This window comes from Polyodon spathula, chromosome 10 (assembly GCF_017654505.1).
Source record: "Polyodon spathula isolate WHYD16114869_AA chromosome 10, ASM1765450v1, whole genome shotgun sequence".
NCBI lineage: Eukaryota > Metazoa > Chordata > Actinopteri > Acipenseriformes > Polyodontidae > Polyodon > Polyodon spathula.
The window spans coordinates 30064487-30088812 of record NC_054543.1 but is presented as its reverse complement, the minus strand read 5'-3'; the positions used below and the strand labels follow the sequence as shown (position 1 = coordinate 30088812).

The window sequence follows — 24326 nt, the reverse complement described above, 5'->3', positions numbered from 1 at the left end:
AAACAGGCACCTGATGTTTGCAAAACAGTTTTAGCAGGCCATTTTTAAATAGCTTTTAGATAGGCTACTATATATGAACTAACAAATGGTTTGTTGATGTGTTTGTGAGTGGTTAATAACTGTTAATAAGCAAAAATAAATGGGCCTTAAAATAAATCCCGACCAAACAAAGAAACACAGAATGCCCTATAAAGAAAAAAAAAAGTGTGTCGAAAAACAGTTTCAAGGTGTCATGTTTTCATAAAGAGTTCTCTAACACACATTGGGAGTTCAACCCTCTTTTTTCATCAGGGGAATTCCTTTTCAGCTTTGTGATCTAAGGAAGGGCTGAAAAAAAGACAAAGCAGTTTTGAAAACTCACCTCTCCTGTACCAACCCCTCCTCTCTTGACAGCTGACTTTATTCTTATTTAAATGTCAGACTGTTGCTCACTACAGAACCTCTCCCTCTGCTATGAATTGCTGGAGAAAAGTTGCACAGTTTCAGAAGTGGCTCTGCCAGGATTTCTCAGAGGACAGGAGAAGAGAGAGACAATGAGTTCCGGCCAAGCTTCCATTAGAGGTGAAAGATTAAGGGGTCTTTTGGAATTGAAGGATTCACACAAGTGCTCCTGGTGAACTTTTGAAGCCTCAGAGCTCAGTGAAGCATACCTGAATCAAAGGTCTCTCTTATTCCAGGCAGCCAACCAAAATTGTACAGCAGTTAGAAAACACTGCTAACAGGAATTTAAGAAGACCAGGATTGAACTTGAACTTAACTTTGCCCACAGCCACCTCAGAGATTGAGGGTCACTGAAATGTAGTATATTATCCTAATGGAAGGCCACCCATCTCCGAACGTCTACCCAGCTTCTACTTGTTAAAGAGCCTTAGGAGCGGTCTTGGAAAAGGAAAGCTCCGATTCCTCACCTGAAATACAAGATAATATGAAGGACTGCTGTGGGTTCCCTGTGGATTTATTAAGTGTTTGTGGGAGTTTGGTAGAGAGAAGCAGTTGGGTTCCTGTGAATGGAGCTTGATAAGAAGGATCCCTGATGTCGACACTGCTCCTCATCTGTATGCTCCTGTATTCCAGGATTACCAACAGCGTAGTAAGAGGCTGGAAACCTTGTACAGGTAGGAGAATCCATTGGGAAAACCCAAACATTATAAATGTGCACTCACTCACTGACATACAGATTTATATCATGGGATACCCTTTAAACTATAGGTACATTAACTACACTGTAACTGCAATGTACTTACAATGAATATATTTGTGAGAGTACATGATGTTATTGTGTTATGTTCCATTCTCAGCAACACAGATTGTGTGCTGATTGTATGTATTAAATATTATGATAACTGCTGTATAACTGTGCATTTTTAAGATTGTCCATACTTTTACAACATATAGTGGAAAAATATAAAATTCAAAATCATTTTCACCCTAGTCAAGGGTAGAGTGAAAGCCCACTTGTGAGCAAAAGTGACATCACATTGATATTAGCTTGCATCCTGCAGCACCCCATATAATATTTTGAATCATATGTGTACAAGGTCAGTGCAAACATTATTCTGCTATTCTTACATAGAGTAGAAAGACAGCAGATGGCAATCAGTCATTGATTTTTATTTTTAAGCAGATGTAATTTAGACAGTGTATGTGTGTGTGTGTATATATATATATATATATATATATATATATATATATATATATATATATATATATATTACAGTTAAGAAACAAAGGTAATTTGTGTGTGTAGAAAGTAATTATTGCATAATAAAGTGACACTATTTTGAGGACAGAGAATTTCACACATTTTTTTCATTTATTACAGTATTTAAAATTATAATTTTATGTAGGCTTTACAATATTATACATTGTTAGTTCAACAGTTCCAAGATTTTTGGAAGAATTTTTAAGATTAGAAACCATGCCTGAAACAAGTGTCCCAATTTCTGTGTGCATTTAATATTTAAAAAAACAAACAAACAAACAAACAAATAAAAAACAAAACACACAACAACAAACACTCAAAAACCTTAAACCTTCACAATACTGTTTTATTTTTGTATGAACAGTTTATCTGAAAGCAACGTATTAGAGCCCTACTTTTACACTCCAGAAAATACTGTATTAATGTCATACTACATATGTTTTGTTAGGGTGACAGGATTCAACTTGCTTTTAGAAAATATAGTAAAATCATATCAGGAGTGCTTTTTTTGGTGCATATCCTATATGAATGTCCTATACAAGGCACAATCCATATGCCATATTCATTCCAAATAGAATGAAACAGCAAGGAATACATACTGTGTACATGTATGCTGGTACGAAAAGGAAACAAGACACCACACAAACATACCAGCAGTCATGAACAAGCACACAGACACCATGTTAAAAGAAAGTATAAAAACAGAACAAAAAAAGGGAATACAGACCACCACAATAGACTTAAGCTTGTGGCTAATCTCACAACTGTCGGAAAGGAGAAATCTTGCGTGCTCTGTAGACACAGCAAAGGCGCAGCACACTACAGCCTATCAGAGCAATCCCACAGTGTAACTAACTGTACAGCACACAGCCACTACAGCATCACTCATACCAACATGGTTTTTTATAGTTTATACTCTATATTTTATAAGTATTCACCCCCCTTGGACTTTTCCACATTTTATTGTGTTACAACATGGAATCAAAATGGATTTAATTAGGAGTTTTTGCCACTGATCAACAGTTAAAAGTCCATAATGTCAAAGTGAAAATTAAAATCTACAAATTGTTCTAAATTAATTACAAATATAAAACAGAAAATAATTGATTACATATGTATTCACCCCCTAAGTATGTGACTAATTGAGTCACAAAGTTAGTTGAATGGAGTCCACCTGTGTGCAATTAAGGTGTGTGCATACAACAACAATAGCTCAGGTGCTTCACAAAACCGGCCTTTATGGGAGAGTGACAAAAAGAAAGCCATTGTTGAAAAAACTCACATCAAATCTTGGCTACAGTTTGCCAGAAGGCATGTGGGAGACTCTGAGACCAAGTGGAAGTAGATTCTATGGTCTGATGAGACCAAAATAGAGCTTTTTAGCCTCAATGCTAAGCGCTATGTTTGGTGCAAGCCTAACACTGCACATCATCCTGAGAACATCATCCCTACCATGAACCATGTAGCAGCATCATGCTATGGGGATGCTTCTCTGCATCAGGGCCTGGAAAGCTTGTGAAGATAGAGGGCAAAATGGATGCAGCAAAGTACAGAGAAATCCTGGAGGAAAACCTGCTGAAGTCTGCAAGAGACCTGGGACTTGGAAGAAGATTCATCTTATATCAGGTCAATGACCCCAAACATACAGCCAAAGCCACACTGGAGTGGCTTAAAAACAAAAAGGTCAATGTCATAGAGTGGCCCAGTCAAAGCCCGGACCTCAATTCAATTGAGAATATGTGGAAAGAGTTGAAAATTGCTGTTTACCAAAGGTCCCCATCCAACTTGAAGGAGCTTGAGCAATTTTGCAAAGAAGAATGGGCAAAAATTGCAGTGTCCAGATGTGCAAAGCTGGTAGAGACTTATCCAAATAGACTCATGGCTGTAATTGCTGCCCAAGGTGCCACTACCAAATATTGACTCAAGGGGGTGAATACTTATGCAATCAATTATTTTCTGCATTGTATTTGTAATTAATTTAGAACAATTTGTAGATTTTATTTTTCACTTTGACATTATGGACTTTTTTGTATTGATCAGTGGCAAAAACAAATTAACTCATTAAATCCAATTTGATTCCATGTTATAACACAATAAAATGTGGAAAAGTCCAAAGGGGGTGAATACTTTTGAGAGGCACTGTAATCTTGTGATCTCAACATAACAATTAATGTCAAATTCTTCAGATAACTGATCTCTTTTTATCTCGACACAACTAACTGAAATGTTGAGATCAAATTGAATAAACTGTGTTGATTTTTACAACTCTAGTATCTATGTAATATAATAGATTTATAATATATCTATATATAGTATATATTCTAGTATATATAAGATATATAGATATATATATGAATTTAGTGTCATGATAATGCATTCACAAACACGTATGTTTTTTTATTCTCGGTTCGTACATAAATGTCAATAAATTTTCTTATATAAAAAAATAAATACCTTGATAAGATCAATTTTTTCGGATGTTCGAAGATCCGATCAAAATCGGGTCAAAGTATTTGTTAATTTAGCAACTTTATGTAATAAAATCCCTCATAAAAACACATCTGTCTTAGAAAGACAATGTGTGGAGCTCCCAAGTGATGCATCCAGTAAAGGCACTCTGCATGGAGTGCAGGATGTGCTTTATAGCCTGGATGTCACCAGTTCAAGTCCAGGCTATACTATTGGGAAAATAAACTATGTGCATTAGGCCCCTATATTTTAAACCAAACAGATATAGAAACCTTATTAAACCTGAACATAAATACATAAACTCTCTCATCCAAGCTAAATTTAAACTACACTTAAAGTAAAAGCAGCATTTACTTGGATCTAAGACAAGTTCAAACCTGCAGGTTTGTGTACACTGCTGCACACATCGGACACCAGAATACCACAAGTCAAGCCAGTAGTGATCATTTCATTTAAAAGTATTCATTTGCCCACACTTGAAAGTGAGTCAGTCCTAACCAGATTAACCTCTCCTCATGGGGTGTGTGTTATTTTAAATACTGTATTAAGTACTGTACACTTGAAGTCTTAGCCTTTGATCCAAGTTTAAGGCTCTATTTCAGGAAATAGTTTGGTTCAAATGCAGGAGGAGATATTTGCAGGGATCGTACACCCCCATATAATAACCAGGGGCAGTTAAAAGAAACTGCAGTGTATGTGTGTGTGTGTGTGTGTGTGTGTGTGTGTGTGTGTGTGTGTGTACAGTATAGCCACATGTTTCCATTTCTTACATTGTATTCTATGTTGTGCATCTGAGTAATGGATATTCTTCTGTAAAGAACTGTAGGGTGATATTTTTTCTGTTGAATTATCCACAAAAACTCCTGTGAGCATGTCAGTGTCATTCAATTCCCACCACGGCTCAAAATTCTAATTCAAAAGTAGACAACCACAAAGTGTGTCACACAGACAGGTGCCATTATATACCCTCTGATTCAATAGCTTGTGCTAAAGTTTCTTCACAGTTGAATATGTGCTTCTCTAGAATATGTAAATACTTGACATACTTGGAGAGAAAGGCATACAGGGTGTTTCACCCAATGCCCCCAGATTCTTATTATAACTCTGAAAATGAAAGGAGTGGAGCGTTGTCTGAGTGAGTGACTGTGGCTGTACAGGCCTGAGGAGATACATATTTTAACACTACTTAAAATACCTGTACCCTTTTAATACTTGGTTCAGCAATACAACAGTGAAAATATCAGCCCACCAGATGAAAGGAACATTTTCTTCCAATCAGCTTTTAAAAGTCAATTGCCATTTATCGGTACTCAGCTGTAAAAGGGAGGGAAGGGCAGCTGTTCTTATTTTGAAATCAGCACGTCAAAACATATGTGTGCTTTGTGATTTATTTAATACTTGCTCACAAATACTTTTTCAAAGGCAATTACTTGGAAAATACGAGTACCAGGATATATAGTTCAGTAAGTATATAACACCACTCACTCTACATTTCACATTTTACAGTACAGATTTTTTTCAAAGCTTCTTACCCAAGATGAAATACTATAGCCCTTGCTGCAGAGGTACACTGTAAACAATATTTAAGGAAAGTTAAGACAAGTTATTATTAGTCTTTTTAAATATGTTTAACAGTGTATTCTACTTAGGGTTAAATAAAAGAAAAATAAGCAACCATGTCGTGTTCCTGTTCCAAGGTGACATTCAAATACATTGATTTCTGAAACTTAACATGTTTGGGGCTATTACCCAGTTTATTACATTTGCATGGTACTTTGGCAGAACTTTCTGCTTTCTAGGGTTTTGCTAACATAGACTACAGTCTGACTTATGGTACTTATTACTGTCGCTACATATTTCGTACTTGTATATATCCTAAAACCTCAGAATCTGGCAATTGCTGCTTTAGGCTATTGACTAAAAGAAAAAAGATTAAACATAAAAAGTGAAATACTGGACCTGTTGCAGTATGCTCTTCATACTCAGTTAGTGTTATGAAAAATGCAGGCCCCTTTCAAAATTTCCATCAGACACTTCCCATGAAATCTAAGGTGATAATCTGTCTTTGAAAGCTGATCAGGTTTAAAAGACTCAGTTCTTAAGGAAATAGCTATTCCAACCCGTACATATCTCAGCATTCTGGAATGTTTTTTCATCTTTTTTAATCTTGTGTTTGTTTGTACATATTAATATATATGCCAATGATAGGACTGAGACTAGTTCTGTAGGAACTATAGGAAACTAAGGGGTCGATGTAATTAATATATACTGGAGTAAATAAACTTTTTTTTAGAGCACAATCATACAGTAGATGATGGTTGTTGAAGCAACCCAGGGGGATTCCCAAGCACTGTGAAATGCTCTAATAAAGTTCACACGTCTTCTCCCAGTGGGGTATAGGTTAATCATGCCCTAAGTCAACCAGACAAATAATTACATTTCCCAGATTTTAAACCTCAGATTCCGAATATCTGTAATTTTTGTAAATTGCAGTTTTTAACCTTTGTAATATAAATATATTATATTGCTGCATTCTGGAATATCCTGTAATGATCATATCTCTGTACTTCTTTGAAGCAGACACCTTGGGGCTGTGTCTCAACACAGTTGCCACCACAGATCATCTGTTGATAATCTTCACATTGGTCGCATCACACATTTCTTGCTTATCATAAAAGGCTATGTATACTTTACATATTTTGGGAATTGTTTTTTAATCTGTTTATGCTACTATATAAATAAAACAAAATGCATGTACAGTAGGGTCATTTTTTTCCTTAGCGTTTACTTTTTTAACAAGAATGTCAGTAGCATACATACTCCATCCATAGCTGTAAATTTAAATTAGAACCATCAGTGGGATTAAAAAGTTGACAACCAAGACATATATCAACAGTGTTACAGAATAGTACAGAACAAGACTTAGCAATGTGATAAGTGATTCTCGATATATATGCAACAATGCAAGCCTGATACATATAGACTGATGGATGAATGGACGGACAGACACCTCCATATATTCCCATAATCTGGTTAAGATAAACAACCCTCACTCACTCACAATCCATAAATATTATGTTCCATAAATATTATGCACTTTTTATATAGATTTCACAGTAGACACTGGCGGCGTTTACATGCACAAGTCATGAGAGTTTTCCTCACGACCCGTTTGCCATACTTTTCAGGAAATGTGTTGCTATGCAGTTCTGATTTAGGAAAAAAAATAATTCGCACCAATGCAGATTACTCAAGTCATAGTCATTGCGGGGAGGGGATATTGAAATGTCTGTGTCTGCTTACTAAGTAGGAAAAGAACGACTCTGAATATCATAAGGAGAGCTTCATGTGTTGCCATGAAGATAAAAACATTTATCAAGAGAAATGGATTCACATGTTGTCACATACATTCTGAATTATGCCGCACATTAGCTACTTGTTTGTATGGTTACCTTTCCAACACACACACACACACACACACACACACACACACCTATATAAAGTATAATTTCTACAAGTTTTACTACTTATAATTTATATCTGTGTGTGTGTGTGTGTTTTTGTGGAACATCTAAAAGTTACATTTAATTAACACTAGAACTGCCTTTTACAATGCATATTTTTATTTTGACTATAACCTACAAAAAATGTTTTATATACAGTGGTTTGCAGAAGTATTCACCCCCGGCAAAGTTTTCACATTTTGCTGGCACCTGAGCGTACTCCATGATGCTTTCAAATTAGACTTTACATGTAGATTCTACACAAACTACTCCACATTGATAAAACTATATATAGATTTTAAATAAGTGACAGAGAAAAAGTAGATTAATCTCAGTTACATAAGTATTCAACCCTTTGCTACTGCAGCCCTAAATCAGCTCAGGTGCAAATGATTTGTTTGAAAGGTCACAAAATTAGTGAAATGGTTTCAGCCTGTGTGTACTCAAAGTGGTTTAACTTGTAGATAATTTCCCTCAGGTATATAAAGACTTTTAAGCTGCAACTCATATAGTGATCCAACAAGACCAAGAAGCTTTCAAAACAAGTCAGGGATAAAGTGGTAGACAGGCACAGAGCAGGAGAAGGCTACAAGAAAATTTCAAAGGTGCTGATTATCCCTCTCAGCACAGTGATGTCCATCATTAAGAAGTGGAAGATGCATCGTACCACCCAGACACTACCCAGATCAGGTCACCCTCCCAAAATGAGCAGCCAGGAAAGCAGGAAACTGTTTTGGAATGTCACTTTGAAGCCAACAGTGACCTTGAGAGATCTGCAAAGCTCTGTGTCTGAGATGGGAGTCAGTATTCACACATCAACAATAAGCCGGTCCCTACACAAAGCTGACCTGTATGGACGGGTAGCAAGAAAGAAGCCATTACTCAAAAAGCCTCATCCTAAAGCATGTAGATGACACTGCAGACATGTGGAAAAAGATTTTGTGGTTAGACGAGACAAAAATTGAACTTTTCAGTCTAAATTCCAAGCGTTACGTCTGGCACAAGCCCAACACTGTATATCACCCAGTCAACACCATCCCAACTGTCAAGCATGGTGGTGGCAGCATCATGTTATGGGGATGCTTCTCTTCAGCAGGGACTGGGAAGCTTGTCAGGATAGAGGGGAGAATGGATGATGCAAAGTACAGGTGAATTCTTGAGGAAAACCTGCTTGAGTCAGCCAAGACTCTGAAACTGGGGAGGAAATTTACATTTCAGCAGGACAATGACCTGAAGCACAAAGCCAAAGCCACACTGGAGTGGTTGAACAAGAAGATAATTAATGTTCTTGAGTGGCTCAGTCAAAGTCCTGATTTAAATCCAATCGAAAATTTATGGCGAGACTTGAAGATTGCAGCCCATTGATGATCCTCAAAAAACTTATCAGAACTGGAGCAATTTTCCCGTGAAGAATTGGCAAAAATTCACCATTCTACTGTGCAAAGCTAGTAGAGACCGATCCAAAAAGACAGTAATTCCTGCAAAAGGTACTTCTACCAAGTACTGACTTAAGGGGCTGAATACTTATGCAACCAGTAAATTTCATTTTGTACATTTTCTTTGCAAGTTTTGCTGATATTTAACCTCCTCCTTATATAACAGTGTTCAGTTTAACCATGACAGCTTTGAATAAAAAAAGTTTGTTTTAAAAACTGTGCACACATTATTTGTAATTCAACAAAATGTGACATTATTTGTAGGGGGTAAACCCTTCTGCAAACCACTGTATATACAAACCTGTTGTTTTCTCTGCTGGACCTGGCAGCAATCAATTCCTTCGTTTTGTACAAGGTAGAAGAGATTTCATCTTGAAGCTAGCCACAACTGTTCAGCAGAAACATTTCGATCACAAAACTGCAAAGCTACAGGCTGCAGCCGCTCAACCTGGAATCTGTGCTGTGATTGACACATACACAAGATAAATCATATTGCACAGGGGAAGGCAGCACCAGTGCTGGTAAGTGATGTAATCATACACAGACAGAAACGCAATATAAGCTCCTTGCAAGGGAGCCAGCTCTTTTGTACAGCTGTATCGGCGCTATGCTTTAGTGCGAGAGGTCCTGGGTTCTTGCCTGCCTTCTGACTGTGGGTGGATTGCCTCGCCCTGTGTGATGCGCCTGCCTGTGTTAACTGAGATTGCTACAAAATGTTACTTTCATTTTAGAATAAAAACTACTTTTGTTTTTACAGTTTTGTATGTACATGTGCCTGTTTACACACTAGTTTCTTTTGAAATGTTTATTTTGTTATAGTTTTTCATATTTTTAAGAAGTGCTTTGTATGTGGTAAGTTAGACAATAAACCCTTTTATGTTTAATTGTTCGTTTAAATACGTCGTTTTGGCTGTGCAGATATTTGATATGATGAGCTTAAATAAAACTTTTGAGTTTTATCTGATAGTTTGTCTTTCATTTTAATATTGATGGTGTTTAAAATGTACCGACAGTTGTACAGTACAGTCTGTGTTTACGTATTGGGGGTGGGGGGTGGGGTTATGTTTTGCATGGCTTTTCTTCTAGAGAATTTGTGATATTAAGTCAGAAGAATGGAATTTTGACTGTTGAAACCTCGTGAGCCACAAGCACGATTCTTGCTCCGGTTTACATGGGTTTCACAGCTATTTTTATCTTGACAAAGCAATTTTTGCTGTTTGGCGATGTATTTGCATGACAACGTCACCCAGTCATGACTGTAGAATTGATTTTCAAGTGCATGTAAACCAAGCCACTGAAGGCATCTTACATTTAATAATCTATACAGCATAATCTTGTCTCCAGAATTATACCAATTTCTTGGATCTCAATTTCCAATGCTTACAAACTGGCAAGTTTAACATATCTGGTAGCAGATACTGGAAATGTTCCAAGAATAGACTGTAGTTTTTGTGTTCAAACTAATGTAATCAGATTGTGTTCATGCTTTGGTTACATTCATGGGAAACAAAAGGAGACATCTTCATGTTAAAAAAAAAAAACAGTCATTTGGGACTAGGTTGAAACTGTTAAATTATCATTTCATGTCAATTTGTATTAGTTTTATAACATGCATAAGCAACTTACCAACACCCATGTGGGTTTGACTGCAGTTAAAATCAATTATCAATTTTATTGACAATTACATGTCTGTTTAACATATGTAGTTCTCCCGTTCAAAGTAATGTAATTACATTGTGCTTGTGATGTAAGAATATGACCTGCCATCTGGTAGTGGTATGTGGTTAATCAAATTGTGTTTGCGATGTAATAATGGGACTGTCAGTTCTGCACTGGTAGTGCTATGTGGTAAATCTATGTGAACTCCATTTTTGAAGGACATGTGCTTTAAACAAGGGGATGTTTAGATGACTCAACTTCAGCCTTTGTGACTTTTTCCTCTCACTGAAACCCCCTTTGGGGATGGGGTAGTGGTTCTGTGAAGTGCCTGATCCGATTAAAATTGTTTCTTTTGGGTTGGTGGAGGGTTTGTGTATCACACCTATGGTGAAAGAGCACCCAGGTGAGAGTGGGGTCAGTCCCTATCATGTCTAACCTTCTGGCTGATACAGTAAACAGAATGCATCTGTATACCTTTCTAGTTAAACCTTTTAAAAGCAGATTCCATACTAATATTGATATAACCAAAATTAAATAAAGCATAACTGAGAAGATGATGCTAATTAATGAAGCTAATTAAAACCACTCCTTATTGCTGAAACTCTACACACAGACAACCAAGCCCAGAATAATCGGTAATAATGGAACTCCCTCATTCAAATAATGCCCTCTACCTCCGGTCTCTGGCTTTACTGATTCCGGAGTTCCATTATTACCTCTTAACTGCTACAGCAATGCCATTGTCCCTGAAAGAAAGCAGTTTTGGTTCAGTGATCAAAAATATATTTTAAAGAGGATACATCAGAAACAGCACTGTAGTTTCTGGAGAATTTTTCTAAGTTTCGGAAACTGTGCCATTGTTTCTACTCCTAAATCTATTTTGATTCCATTTTAATTGCATACGCAACACTCAGAATCAGTTTCAGTTAATTCATAAATCACTAGTGGGGATAATCTAAACCTACTGGATTGCTTAACAACAAAGTACTGCACCACCTTGTTACCTGTGTCATTTCCCTATTTTATGGTGCTATTCAATCTTTCAAACACACTGTTGTACAAGCAAAAGTATCAAAACCCAACTTGAAATTATCTATCTAACTATCAATATATCTATCTATCTAAATATAATGCTGTACATGGGGCTGTTGTAAACACATTGAAATCCTCAACACAAGATGTCAGAGCGGCAAAGCATCTTCACCACCACACTCCACTACAGAGAGCAAAATGGTTGGCACACAACAACAGCTTTACAGACAGGCATACCTGTAGTTGTATTGATAGTTATTCATAGCTGAAATTGGAACTCTTACATGTTTCCCCTGTTGGGCATTCTCTGTATGATTTATGGGGATCGTTTTGAACAGCCCCCATGTGTACATCTATGAGATCAAGAAAATATTCTTCACAGCGTCTTCACAATCCATCAGTAATATGTAGAAGTATTATTTGAAGACATAACCTTTAAAAACAAACCATTGATTTCAGGAAGTCATGCATGCCCAGATAAGTACACAGTGCTCCAGAGCATGATCTACCTGTCTCGCTATCTAAGTCTATATATTTAAAACCTAATCCATCTTTTGTGACATACACCAATGCTTTTGGCCTGTTATTTGAACATTTATTTTTAAATCTCATTCTATGTACTGATCAGTACTGTATTGTATGTCTTATAGAAGAATAATATTATTCATCAGCAGAAATATGTAGAGGTCCCTTGTGAATAATTACTTACCTGTTAACTCCTTTTGAAGGTAATATGCAGTGCACTGCAAAGGTAATACAAAACAATTCTATCAAAGATGTTAATGGACATTTCAAATGTTAGGGCAAATCAGTAGTTTTGTTGTGTACAAATTATACAGTATAACAAGACAATCTACTGGATAATACAAAATTGTTATGGACAGGAACAGGCATGGATGTTCTAGGAGCGATTTATAGAAATATATGAAGTTACCTAGCCCTGTACTAGGGGTTAATAAACATCCTTTTAGAAAATCTGAAATATGTTTGTATGATTTGGGATTTCTGCCAACTTACTCTGTGCTTGAAGGGAGTAATCATTTTTGCTTGACTCCCTCTGTCATTTCAAAGAAGACATATCTTTCAGATTATGTCTGGGCAATCACTTTAAACTATTTTGGAATATGCTGCCATTTGTCCCCCTTGGTGGCCTCACATTTATGTTGATCCCTGTCACGGCTTTATTATCCCTGCAGATTTGTTACCACTGGATTTCCTTGCCAAGATTTTACCTGCTAATGGAGTGGCGCCCACTGGGATACGAATGGTTCAGGATCAGGGAGCCCGTGGATTCCATCTGTCCACTTCTCAGGGGAGCCCCAGCTTCCCAGCCTCCCACCTCTTCATCAGTTGTGACTTCTTCCCAGAAGAGTTCTCCATCGTTATCACAATGAAAGCCTCTAGGATTGCATCAAAGGTAATTCAGCAGTGCACCAATAGATTGGGTGAATGGCAAATTAATTTTATTGAATTAACTATAGTATGCTGGTTTCATGGAAACTTTAGCTTTAAAACATGCCTGGCTAAGGTGATATTATAAGGTACTATTCAATTCAATTCTTTACAATTGAACCAGGATGAGAACCTCCAATCACACTCAATCACTTACTGACAAATCACAATCAAATTGTTTAAAATGCCAACAACAACAACAACAACAACAACAAAAAAAAAACTAGCACTACCCAAACGAACATCACCAGCATTATCCACAGTTAGAATTGATGGATGTGAACACTTTGCTTAAAGGTAATCCATGCAGGTAATGTTAAGAGCAACTTGAAAAACAAAAACTCCCAAGAAAAGGCTAGGAAGGATATAAGGTTAGTGGATATCATTACAACCTTCAAACATTCAATCATGACTGTGAGGCGAGAGTGTATTAAATGGAATGTCCAGACAGTAATTTATGTGTACAGAAATAAAATAATTTATTTTTATTATCTACACACAACAAAATAATTAAATAACAAAAGAAAACAAAATGGTGTGAGGGAAGGAGTGCAGGGGTGAAATCCAAAACAGATTGTGAGAACTCGTCTTTAATCGTCTTCGTGGCGAACCATACATAAACAAAAAAAAAAAGACAAAAGAAATGTTAGTGTTTTCAAAAAATCCTGCTGCACCAAACTAGTCTCTCCCTCCACCCATTACTCTGCCTATTTTACTTTCGGACCAACCCCGAACACAGTAGTACGTTCCCTTTAGTATGTAATGTCCCGCCTCTATAGTCAGTGGAACACCAATCCCCAACTGACAAGTGTCCTTATCCTTCGCTTAACTCCATTGGCTGGAATTTACATACTCGTACTTCCGCCCCTCACCAAGGTGCCGCCCCTCAAAAAGATGACTTTTGCCATGGTCACGAGATCTTGGTAAGGGAAGTCCCGAGTTGGTTTGATGCCATCTACTGTCGGGAGGCTGAATCACAGACCGAAATCCCTTTGACTCATCACAATGACATACAGTAGTCTCCGGCTAAGAGAACACCCCTCGGGAAGCAAGCGCAGTGTTCTCTTAGTCGAAGTGTTCTTTAAGATGGAGTAGATCGGCAGACACAATATAAATAAATAAATAAATAAATGTGTTACTTGTCATGACGCAAGTGGATCAATATCTGAAATGAACAGAATAAGTAAGCAAGAGGCAAGTGCATGTTAATAAACTATCAAAACTGTCAAACTAAATTAACACAGCACCCCTACACGCGTAACAATTTGCAGCAGCAGATCTAGATTACTTATGAGTACCTGTACAGGAGCAATATAAGTTAAGTTAAATAAAAAGGGGCAGGAAAAGGAATAAATTATTTTTGAATATAAATACAGTTATAGCCTGACTATGCCAGTACCAGTCAAGCTGAGACAACTAAATGGAAGATCAATTTAACTTGGCCCACACACAGGTTCTTTGTGTTTGGAAAATTGGTGAGGGGGTTACACACACACACACAGATCATCATCCCAAAAAAGAAATACAAAACATACTGTGGTCACAATAACAATATTTATTAATACAGAATAAAATAGGAATAAGATTTTAAAACAATACAACTGCTCAATACACTATGGTGCTTGCAAATCTTAATGTTGATGACCCAGGAACAAATCTTAATGCACCAGGTCTGCACTGACTCTAAACAGCCAGCACAAAACACCAGTCCCCTTTATAATAAGCTGGTGCCAATCCTCAACTATACTTTTTGACTATGTACTGTACATTTCCAATTCAATGTGTATACTTCGACTACAGTGTGTTTGTGCACGACAGACAGCCCCCCGCCATGAGCAGCTGCACAAAGCACGCACCCCAAGACACCAAGCACAATGTCTTATTTATAACATCGTGTAACAATTATTATTATTTTTTTTGTTCCTGGGAAGAAAGTTATTTCCTAATTGCTTATGCCTCAAAAGTATAGAAAATGGCTATTATTCCCCACAAACTTTGCTTTTGTGACCAAGACAGGTAAATTTCAAAATATCACTATTTCCAATGAGAAAACGAGCGTATTTGTGTCTTTTTGTTTACATAAAGTCAGAAAAAAACAACATATGAATCCAAATTAACATGTATTTATACTAATGTAATACAAAAATGACTACAAAAGATTTAGAGGTGTGTAGTTTTTCGAGGTTTACGATTATACTATAAATTTACAGTATAATCTTTCTAAACTCATCTACAAAAAGTAAATTAAAAGTGCACTAAATAATCGTACCACTACAAATAATAAGTGCTCACACGTGTTACAAATATTCAAGACATGCACAAAATTATTTAACAGAATGGTGAAGCAACTCACCAGAACGAAAAACACCAAATTGCTCTACGACTGGTGTCCGATTTCAGTTTTTTTTCAGGAGCTTGAACAAGTTCCAACTTTTTGTAGCAAAAGAAACAGTGGCAAATTTCGCTGTTTGTTTACATGGTGTTTTGTAACGATGAGGTGCATGCGTGGCAATCAGAATACAAAACGAGGCAATGATATGACAACGGTTCTGGAAAGATTGAATAAACTAATCAGTGTGCCTCAAGACACTCTCGCAATGACAAGTCACATTTGAAAATATTGAATAAACCATTTGTATTTTATAAGTTTGATGATGATGATTTATCAGGTACTGTATCAGTTGTGAACAAAAAATCACTGGCAGTGCCAAAAAGATGTTCTTTTAAGCAAAGTTCCTTTTCCTTTAGCTGGAGCATTTACAATGGAAAAACTCTGTTTCACCACAAGGGTGTTCTCTTAGGCAAAGTGTCCTCTTAGGAGGTGTTCCTATATGCAGAGACTAGCGTATTTTGTAATGCAAATTAAGCTACTATTAAGCACTTGGTTTTAAGACCATATTTAAAATATATAACATTTTTTCATCGGTTCAGAGATTTTTTTTATGGGTTTAAAACCAGTGTGTTCTCAACTTAGACCCACCCAGTGAACATCATAAAATGTTCAGTCTCTGCTTGAGAGAGGCACTGAATGGTAGGGGGTGTGCAGACCAGGATAGAGCTGTCTCTGACTGTAACCAGTGCATTTGCCTCAAACCATTCGTTGGCACTAAATTGACAAGCGCCTAATAAAAAAACATTAAAAATAGAGCCAATACTATTATTCTTTTAACTTCAATAAAATGCCAAAATATATATTTTTTTAAATCATCTATTCCAACCATGTCTTGCCATTACAGAAAAATGAATACATTTTTACCGTAGTAGAGGAAGACTCCAACAAACTGTTGCTTGGACTGCAATACTCTCAGGATAAGCTGCACTTTATGTTTTGGAACTATGGGGTCAGGAATCACATCACCTTCCGATCTGTGAAGCTGGCAGATAATCAATGGCACACACTCATCTTAGCAGTGTCCGGGCTATACGCATCCCTGACTGTGGACTGTGGCATTCCCGTTGACCTGTAAGTTATTTCTGGATCTGATAACAGTATGTTCTATATCTCTCTATGATTTGCACTCAGTCTAGACTGATTTAAACTGTAACAAAAAAAATAAATAAATATTAACCAAAAGAAAGGACCGACTGAAAATACTATCAATCATGTGATGTGTCTGAACTTGGCAAAAAATACCTATGTTGATGACCTTTGAGTTTGATGACCAGGACAAATAATGTTAGCATAATTTGAAAAGCTTATGTGAGGGTCTTTCCAACAAAAATAATGGTTGCAAGTCATTGATGTATGGAGTGGAGCAATCTGCCTTGGTTCATTTTGGTAAACCTTTTATCATTGTATTTATGTATTTATTTCATAAAGTGTCCTTCATAGACCATTCCCTGCACATCTGAACACAAAGGGATCCAGATTCCACATTGGGAACCGGAGAAGATTGAAGGGGCTGTTTTCAGTAAGCACTCTAGCATGATCTTGTGGTTTTGACACATCAGGGTATATCGCTGGTATTTTGTTTTATTTTTGAGAAAACAAGATGAGTGACCCCCGCTATGCCTGTAAATACAAAAGTGGATTCATCACCAAAAACCTATATATGAGTCAACCCTCGGCAAATCAGGTAGCCTCTAAGAAAACACAATATGCAATATAATTTTAACAGCCAGTACAAAATCTACTTTCCGTGGTAATAATTATTAAAAAAAAACAAAAAACTATTAACTTTTAAGAAAGTACTCTAATCATAGTGAAGTAATTTTGATGAGAGATCACAGGTCACTGCAAGTGCTTTCTTGGTAGTTGTATACAGTTTAAATAATTATATTCCACTCTGAAAATGTGCCTTTACCTTTGCAATTGCTTCAGAATAGGAGTCATTCATTCCAACACCTGCACTTTTCCTGTTGTCCCTTCAGGGTTTATTACGACAGCTGGTTCTGTTACCTGGATCTGATGCTACCTCAAGAATATGCCCCACCTTAAACCCCAAGCTAGCTATCCTCTCTGTCCCCCAGGTTCTCCTGTACCTCCCAATAAAACCATCTGAAAATGAAGTCTTGAAGTATCCTGGTGGTGAGTAATCCAGGTGGCAACTTGCTATGTGCGTTTTTGTTTTAGTTGTCACATCCTGGAGACATTTTTAAATACTTTTTAAACACCTCTGCAGTCTCAATATAGCTCTCAGATTTAACTTCATACATCTCGTACACCAGAAGTGTAACCATCAACCTGTCCCTCTGTAACATTACAAACACATCAGTAGAGAGACAGGTTAAAGGTATGTGTGGTGGTCTAGGGGTTAAGGAAATGGGCTTGATACCAGGAGGTTCCTGGTTCAAATCCTGGCTCAGCCACTAACTCACTATGTGTGACACTGAGCAACCTCCTTGTGCTCTGTTCTGTGGATGAGACATAAGACCAAGGTCCTAGTGTAAGTGACTCTACAGCAACAATTGTTGATGCATAGTTCACACCCTAGTCTCTGTAAGTCACTTTGGATAAAAGTGTCTGCTAAATGACTAATTAATAATGGTTAAACTATGATGTACAGCACCAGATGTATGTGATTCTTGCTATTGTTAAAGGCTTTTGCTTTTAACTGAAGACGACTAGCTGTTTGGTAATCATGTTTTCTAACACTCAAGTCTATTATGTTGGCTGCTCTTTTAAATCGTTTTCTAGTTTTTTCAGGTCAATGACCACACTGAAATGAAAGTAATGGGATTTTGACAAACGCTAAAGAGCGATAATTGCTTCAGTAGTTGTTTGCCTGGGCTTGTCACTGCACATATCCAGTACAGTACCTTACCAATAAAGATAAGTATAGAAGCAGCTGACAGCAAACTCCTAGTACTGGTAATATTGCTGGTCTGCAGTCCATTAAGAAGAACACATGTAGTCTACACACACTAGGATTTGCTGAAAGTCAGTAGGTAAGAAAGTACAATATTGAAAGAAACAATAATTGTCAGGTATTGGTAAGGTAAAGGTATTGTATTGGTAGCTGTAATTTAACTAAACTCATGTAGCATGAAAATCTTTTGTCATGTTATCTGTTTTTTTACTCCCAAAAAAACCTGTTTCTCTGCCAGACTCAGTTACCACCCCTTGCAAAGAACAAATGATTAACAGTGCAAGATTTATAACCGTATCATGAAAGCACAAGTAAAAACATGTAAGGAAATAAAAAGAACATGAAAAGTTGCACTTCTCTGCAGCCTAAAGAATGGGAAATAGTAGCATGCAAGACATTTGTTTCCCAAATACACAGTACACTGTGTAAGGCTGTCACCTTTAAACATACAAACCCTTGGTTTAGTTTACTATTAATCACTGTTTATAAAAATCCATAACTATAAACTAACATTAAGCAGCTGAAAAGTCTGCATCACTTTTCGCCAATGTATTGTTGTAAATGGCCTTTAATTATTAAACAACCTAGCTTTTTTTTTCTTGCAAAGGTTGGGTGTAGATGTATTCTTTTGTACATACTTGCATGCCAGAACTAGTATGGAAGTTCCTGTTAACAAATAACAGAGCACGCAATATACCTGACTGGACTCAACTTCCTGCCAAATCAATACTACAAGGCTGTGTCCATTTTAAAATAATCATTTTTTCATCTTTATTTGGACCGCATAGGAAAAAAAGGTAGACAACCATATACAATGTGAGACATATGATATTATATATATAATATATATATATATTATATATTATATTATTTTCAAAAAAAGACTGACCTTCTGACGACAACATAGTTTACTAGTATTCTTTTTTTTCTTTTTCTATAAAAATCCATGAATTTTTCCCATTTATTAACTAATGTTTAATTAATAGTAGTCCTGCAAAAGCCTTCATCGTTCAGGAAGTAGCTGACTTATGTTTTTTTGTTGCGGTGTGTTTGTGTGTGGTGTGGTATATATATATGGTATATAATAGGCGGTACAATCCCACAACATAACAAAAATGTAATCTGTACTGGAACACAACTGATCAGCTACTGGGTATTTAATTAGCTGACAGTCGCGCATCATTATTTAACCTGTGCAAAATGCCACCGAGGGATAATAAGATAATTGTTAGCCAGTTAGTCCCTCAGTCATGACTATAAAGATGAGGAGGAGGGTGTTTGAAGGGTAGAATGAGCATGGAGTTAGGAGGTAAAAAGATTATAAAAAGAAATAGCAATTGCTATGCGTGCTGGCTTATAAACCAGAACAATAGTTGTTTGGTCAACGCGTCATTTGTTTTTGTGCTTTATTCAACCTTTTACTTTTTGTTATTTAATAAACTACTGGACGCCATAGCGTTTCAGTTTAGCCTGCCATTACCTGTTGTGGTCTCTGTTTCTGGTCTGACTAAAGTTTAGTGTAAAACGTTGTTATGATGTTATCAATGAAAAGAAAAATAACAGGTACATTATTTAAAGAGTTGTGGCAAAAAATATGAGGAAGGAATAATTTTTATTCAACCATAACTCAATCATAAATTTCTGTTGTACAACAATATATTTTTCAACATTATCACTCAAATTCTTCAGTTTACATTGTTTCTCTATTTTTCCCTTGTTAGTGCGCAATCTGACTTACACATTAAAAATGTAAATAAAACAAAACAAAACAGAAAACTTAAAATATTGAAGACAGGAATTTATTGTTGAAGGCACCAGCCAAAACGTTTGCCTACTAGATCTGACATATATAAAAGGGGTCACAATTGTAAGATTTCTAAACATACAGAATATGCATTTTATAACCATTTACAGCCATGGGTGATACTTGTATGTTTTTCTCTTTTCTGTCTGTGTTGAAAGAAGAAGCTGAAGCACGAGTGATTCTCGGGTCCCATCCTCCCTGTACAAAGAAACAAGCTGGACAGCTGTGGTTCGACACATTGAGGAGAGGGCTCTATATATGCGACAGTCAAGGCTGGGTCACCATGCTTCAAGGTTTGAAATTACTTATGAAATGAAGAATGCTGGGAGCATTTTTGACTCAACTGCTACAGTAGAGGTGCTCCATCCCAACCTTCCTAGGAAATCTTACTGTAATTGATAACTGACAATAACGTACCCAGCCTCAATGGTGATATGCCCCCAAAAAGTTGTAAAGGGTTGGGTGTCTCCTGAACTTTCTGACCTACAGAGTTAGCTAAAACCTTTTCTTTTTTTTTAAATTAAGTTGATTCCATTTCTTAACCCTCTATGGCAGGGGTGTCCAAAGTTGGCCCTTCCACTCCTAGTCTTTGTTCCAGCCCTGTGCTTAATTGTTTAATTGAACCAATGAAACCTCCATCCACACCCTAAAGTAGTTAATTATATAATTTCACCTGTTAACCCTTGAGTGGAATGGCTCTCCAGGACTGTGACTGGACACCCCTGCTCTCTGGTATACGTCATAAACTATTGGCTTATTAGTGTATTCAAGCCAAGCTACAGACATTGTAAAAAGACAGATAAATGAATCCTGTTTTAAATACCATTATACACAGCTGTAACAATTATTATATTCACACAATTATTGTTTTGAGATACAGCTTTTATTAGGGCGCTCCCTTAAATCCCTTGTTGTCGTTTTCCTCTGGAGCGGACGTTCTCCTCGATGTAAACAAACCACTCTTGCTCAGCAATTGTCGGTATAGCTATGAGTGCAATTGCCTTGAGCTGCACACAGGCTCTCAGGGCTTCCTTAGCACTGGGCAAGCGTTCCTGCTCAATTGGTTGCCTAGCAACGCATCTCCTGTTAAACGTCCCAGCTGTTTTCACAAAGGCACACATCCGACAAGGTTCTCAATGTTGCATACACTTACATTATTGTAATTTACACAGCAGCAAAATGCATTGGTTTACAAAATGTGTTATTTATTTTTTCAATTATAAGCACAACTTGCATTCGCTTTCCTGTAGCCATTTTGCATTACTGAAGAGCTTAGTCTTGGTGGATAAGCAGTTAGGGCGGATATGTGACGGGCTGATACAAGATGGATGACTGTAATAGTATCTCATATGCATGTTTAAACGATTATATGACAAGCGGAATCTCTCTGCCATTCACTTTCTTTGCGTTACCCTGCATTAAAACTATACAGTTAGGCTAAATTTTTGTCATAAAACCTCCAAAGTGACAGGAGCTTTGTCACTGAGTCAAATAACTGATTCAATTGAAGACAGACTCATTGCGGAAGCAACACATAACTAACTATTTTATAAAATCGAAGAACTTGAAAATGAAAGACCAATACTTCTGTCACAGTATATCTACAGTTTACTTGGCGCTAACAGTCTCCCTGGCTATTATAACTTTTTTTGTCATCTCCTTGTTCACTTGATGCACCCTGTATGCAGTTAATAATTTAAGTCTATTGCATAGCCATTTGTGCCATTTCAGGATTTACTTTACAAAAAGTGTATGGATTGTCTAGTTAAGCTTAGATGTGTTTAAATTGAAATAGCTCAAACTGCTATGGAATGGGAGTCTAATATTATACCCTGGACATGTAATTTGAAATCTTGTCCACTTTGGAGACCTTTGGCACAATACAGTAACTTGTTCTCGTCAAGCGTACTCATTTCTACTGAAAAACTCACTGGAATAGACATACCCAACTTTACTAAAGGTTGTGTTCTGTTCTTTCAGCAAAGCAGAGACTGGACTATGTGGAAGAATACCAGGACTTTTATACAAATTCAGAAACTCTCGATATTGAGATTTTTGAAATTCCATCTGTAGGGCTGTTTGCGGCTACAGCCAACAAGAGGCCTGTCCCAGGCTCAGGGATCTATAAATGGACCAATGGGAAGTTTGAACCTTACCAGAACATAACAACCTACCAAGCACAAGCCTGGAAATATTTTACCATTGATGACAAGGTAAGACGTTGGCTACAATGGAAAAGGTGATGTGTGAGAATTTTGCGATGCGTTAAAATGTTTGGTATAGTAAAAACAATGTCTGCATGTACTAAAAAAGATATTACTGCAAACCTTAGTTAGGTTTTGTGGGTTTTGAAAGAGTAGACCAAAGCAACGAGAGTGTTTACAGCCCATGTGATAGTAACAAAAATACCCAGGGGTTGAGATTGTGTGGGGGAGAAAGACTCACCCTATCCCATCCATATTAAATCACTGAGATGAGCCCAGTGTGAGGGAGAAACACTCAGCCTATCCCATCAATATTAATCCACTGGGATGGGCCCAGCCTACCTGCCTTGTTTTTGTAGGATAGGCACGCAATGCAAAGCATAAATGTAAGGGAAATGGTATCTCTGATAGTTTGCAAGCATGAAGTAAAATGGATATGCACAAAATATCTGTGTCATTGATATGGCCAATGGTTAAAACAATGTGGCAGAGATTTTTTGCTTATTTATATTGGTCAAAACTGATAATGAAATTTGACTGAAAGATAGAAAACAGCTATGTACCAACTGGTAAGAAAGTATCTCAAAGCATGTGGCCAGAGGTTAAAATGAAGTGGCTCTGACATTTTACCTTAAGAACTGGAAGAACTGCAAATATTTGTAAAGTTGGCATCTCAAGTGGTTTATTTGAGAGATATTAGCAGCTGGAGTAATGGAGGAATGACAATCACATAAGCTTCTCTGTCCTAGTTTCAGGTAAACTTTACAGTTAAGAGAAATAAGGGTTAGAATAAGTTTATTTATATGAATACATGTGGAATAAATGATTTGCTTAATATTTCACTAAATTCAATAGAAAAACAGTATTTTTTGTTAACTTGTATGGAATTACATATGAAATCCCACCTGTTCCTACAAAGTTATTATATTTGTAATGCTGCTACACCGCCAAGAGAGATTTTAAACAAATGTTTTTAGAACATTTTAGGAAAATATTTGACCGCTACTTACTATGCAACTTCTTCTAGCTGTGACATTTGTCAGCTGCTGCCCTCTGGCTTTTGAACATGGTCACAGCTGTTCAAATAGCAAACATTATTTTAGATTTATATTATTTATAATATATATAGCCCTTTATATATTGATGAAATGCTGTAGGAAAAATAGCTAAGTATATACAAAAATAAATAACTCTAAACTTGAAATTGTCTCCTGATGTCCCCTTTTTGTCATAAACATGTTTTTTAAACACTCTGTACAGTATTTTTGCTTGCAGTGTTTCATTGGAATTGATACTATATACCTAGGGCTTCTGATTTTTTATTTTAACTGATAAAGGCTGATAAAACACCCCTGATACAAAAGCATAAATAAATCAGTGGACCTATCGCTCAAACATTTTGGAAAGTAACCGAAAGCATTAATTACCACACTGAAATCTCCTACCCAGGATATAACGGGACAAGCTGCCCAATTTCTCCTGCAATACTGATCCTATTTTTGCATTTTTTAGATTTTCCTAGCGGTTGCTAACTTTGAGAAGAATGAAAGAAACCAGGAGTACTCAGTTATTTACAAATGGAGCCGAAGAAGATTGAAGTTCTCTTCCTACCAGACCATCGAGTCCCATAGTGCCAGAGACTGGGAAGCTTTCCAGATAGAGGGGGAGACCTTCCTTGCAGTCGCCAATCACAGGCAAGGTACTGATTCCTACAATTATAAAATGCTCTTTGACTCCCTACACTGACCGTATTTAT

At 36.8% G+C, this 24326-nt stretch overlaps 1 protein-coding gene across 1 annotated transcript in view; it reads left to right on the top strand.

Annotated features, from left to right (window-relative positions):
* Positions 1 to 628: 628 nt before the first annotated feature.
* LOC121322167 (thrombospondin-type laminin G domain and EAR repeat-containing protein-like) overlaps positions 629 to 24326 on the top strand; it is a 43244-nt gene continuing 19546 nt past the window's right edge. The window contains exons 1-8 of the mRNA XM_041261740.1: positions 629 to 1115; positions 12998 to 13218; positions 16490 to 16716; positions 17074 to 17164; positions 17625 to 17778; positions 20525 to 20659; positions 22347 to 22579; positions 24083 to 24269. Coding sequence (XP_041117674.1) covers positions 1034 to 1115; positions 12998 to 13218; positions 16490 to 16716; positions 17074 to 17164; positions 17625 to 17778; positions 20525 to 20659; positions 22347 to 22579; positions 24083 to 24269 — 1330 coding nt within the window. The 5' untranslated portion in view covers positions 629 to 1033. The remainder of the gene's footprint in view (positions 1116 to 12997; positions 13219 to 16489; positions 16717 to 17073; positions 17165 to 17624; positions 17779 to 20524; positions 20660 to 22346; positions 22580 to 24082; positions 24270 to 24326) is intronic.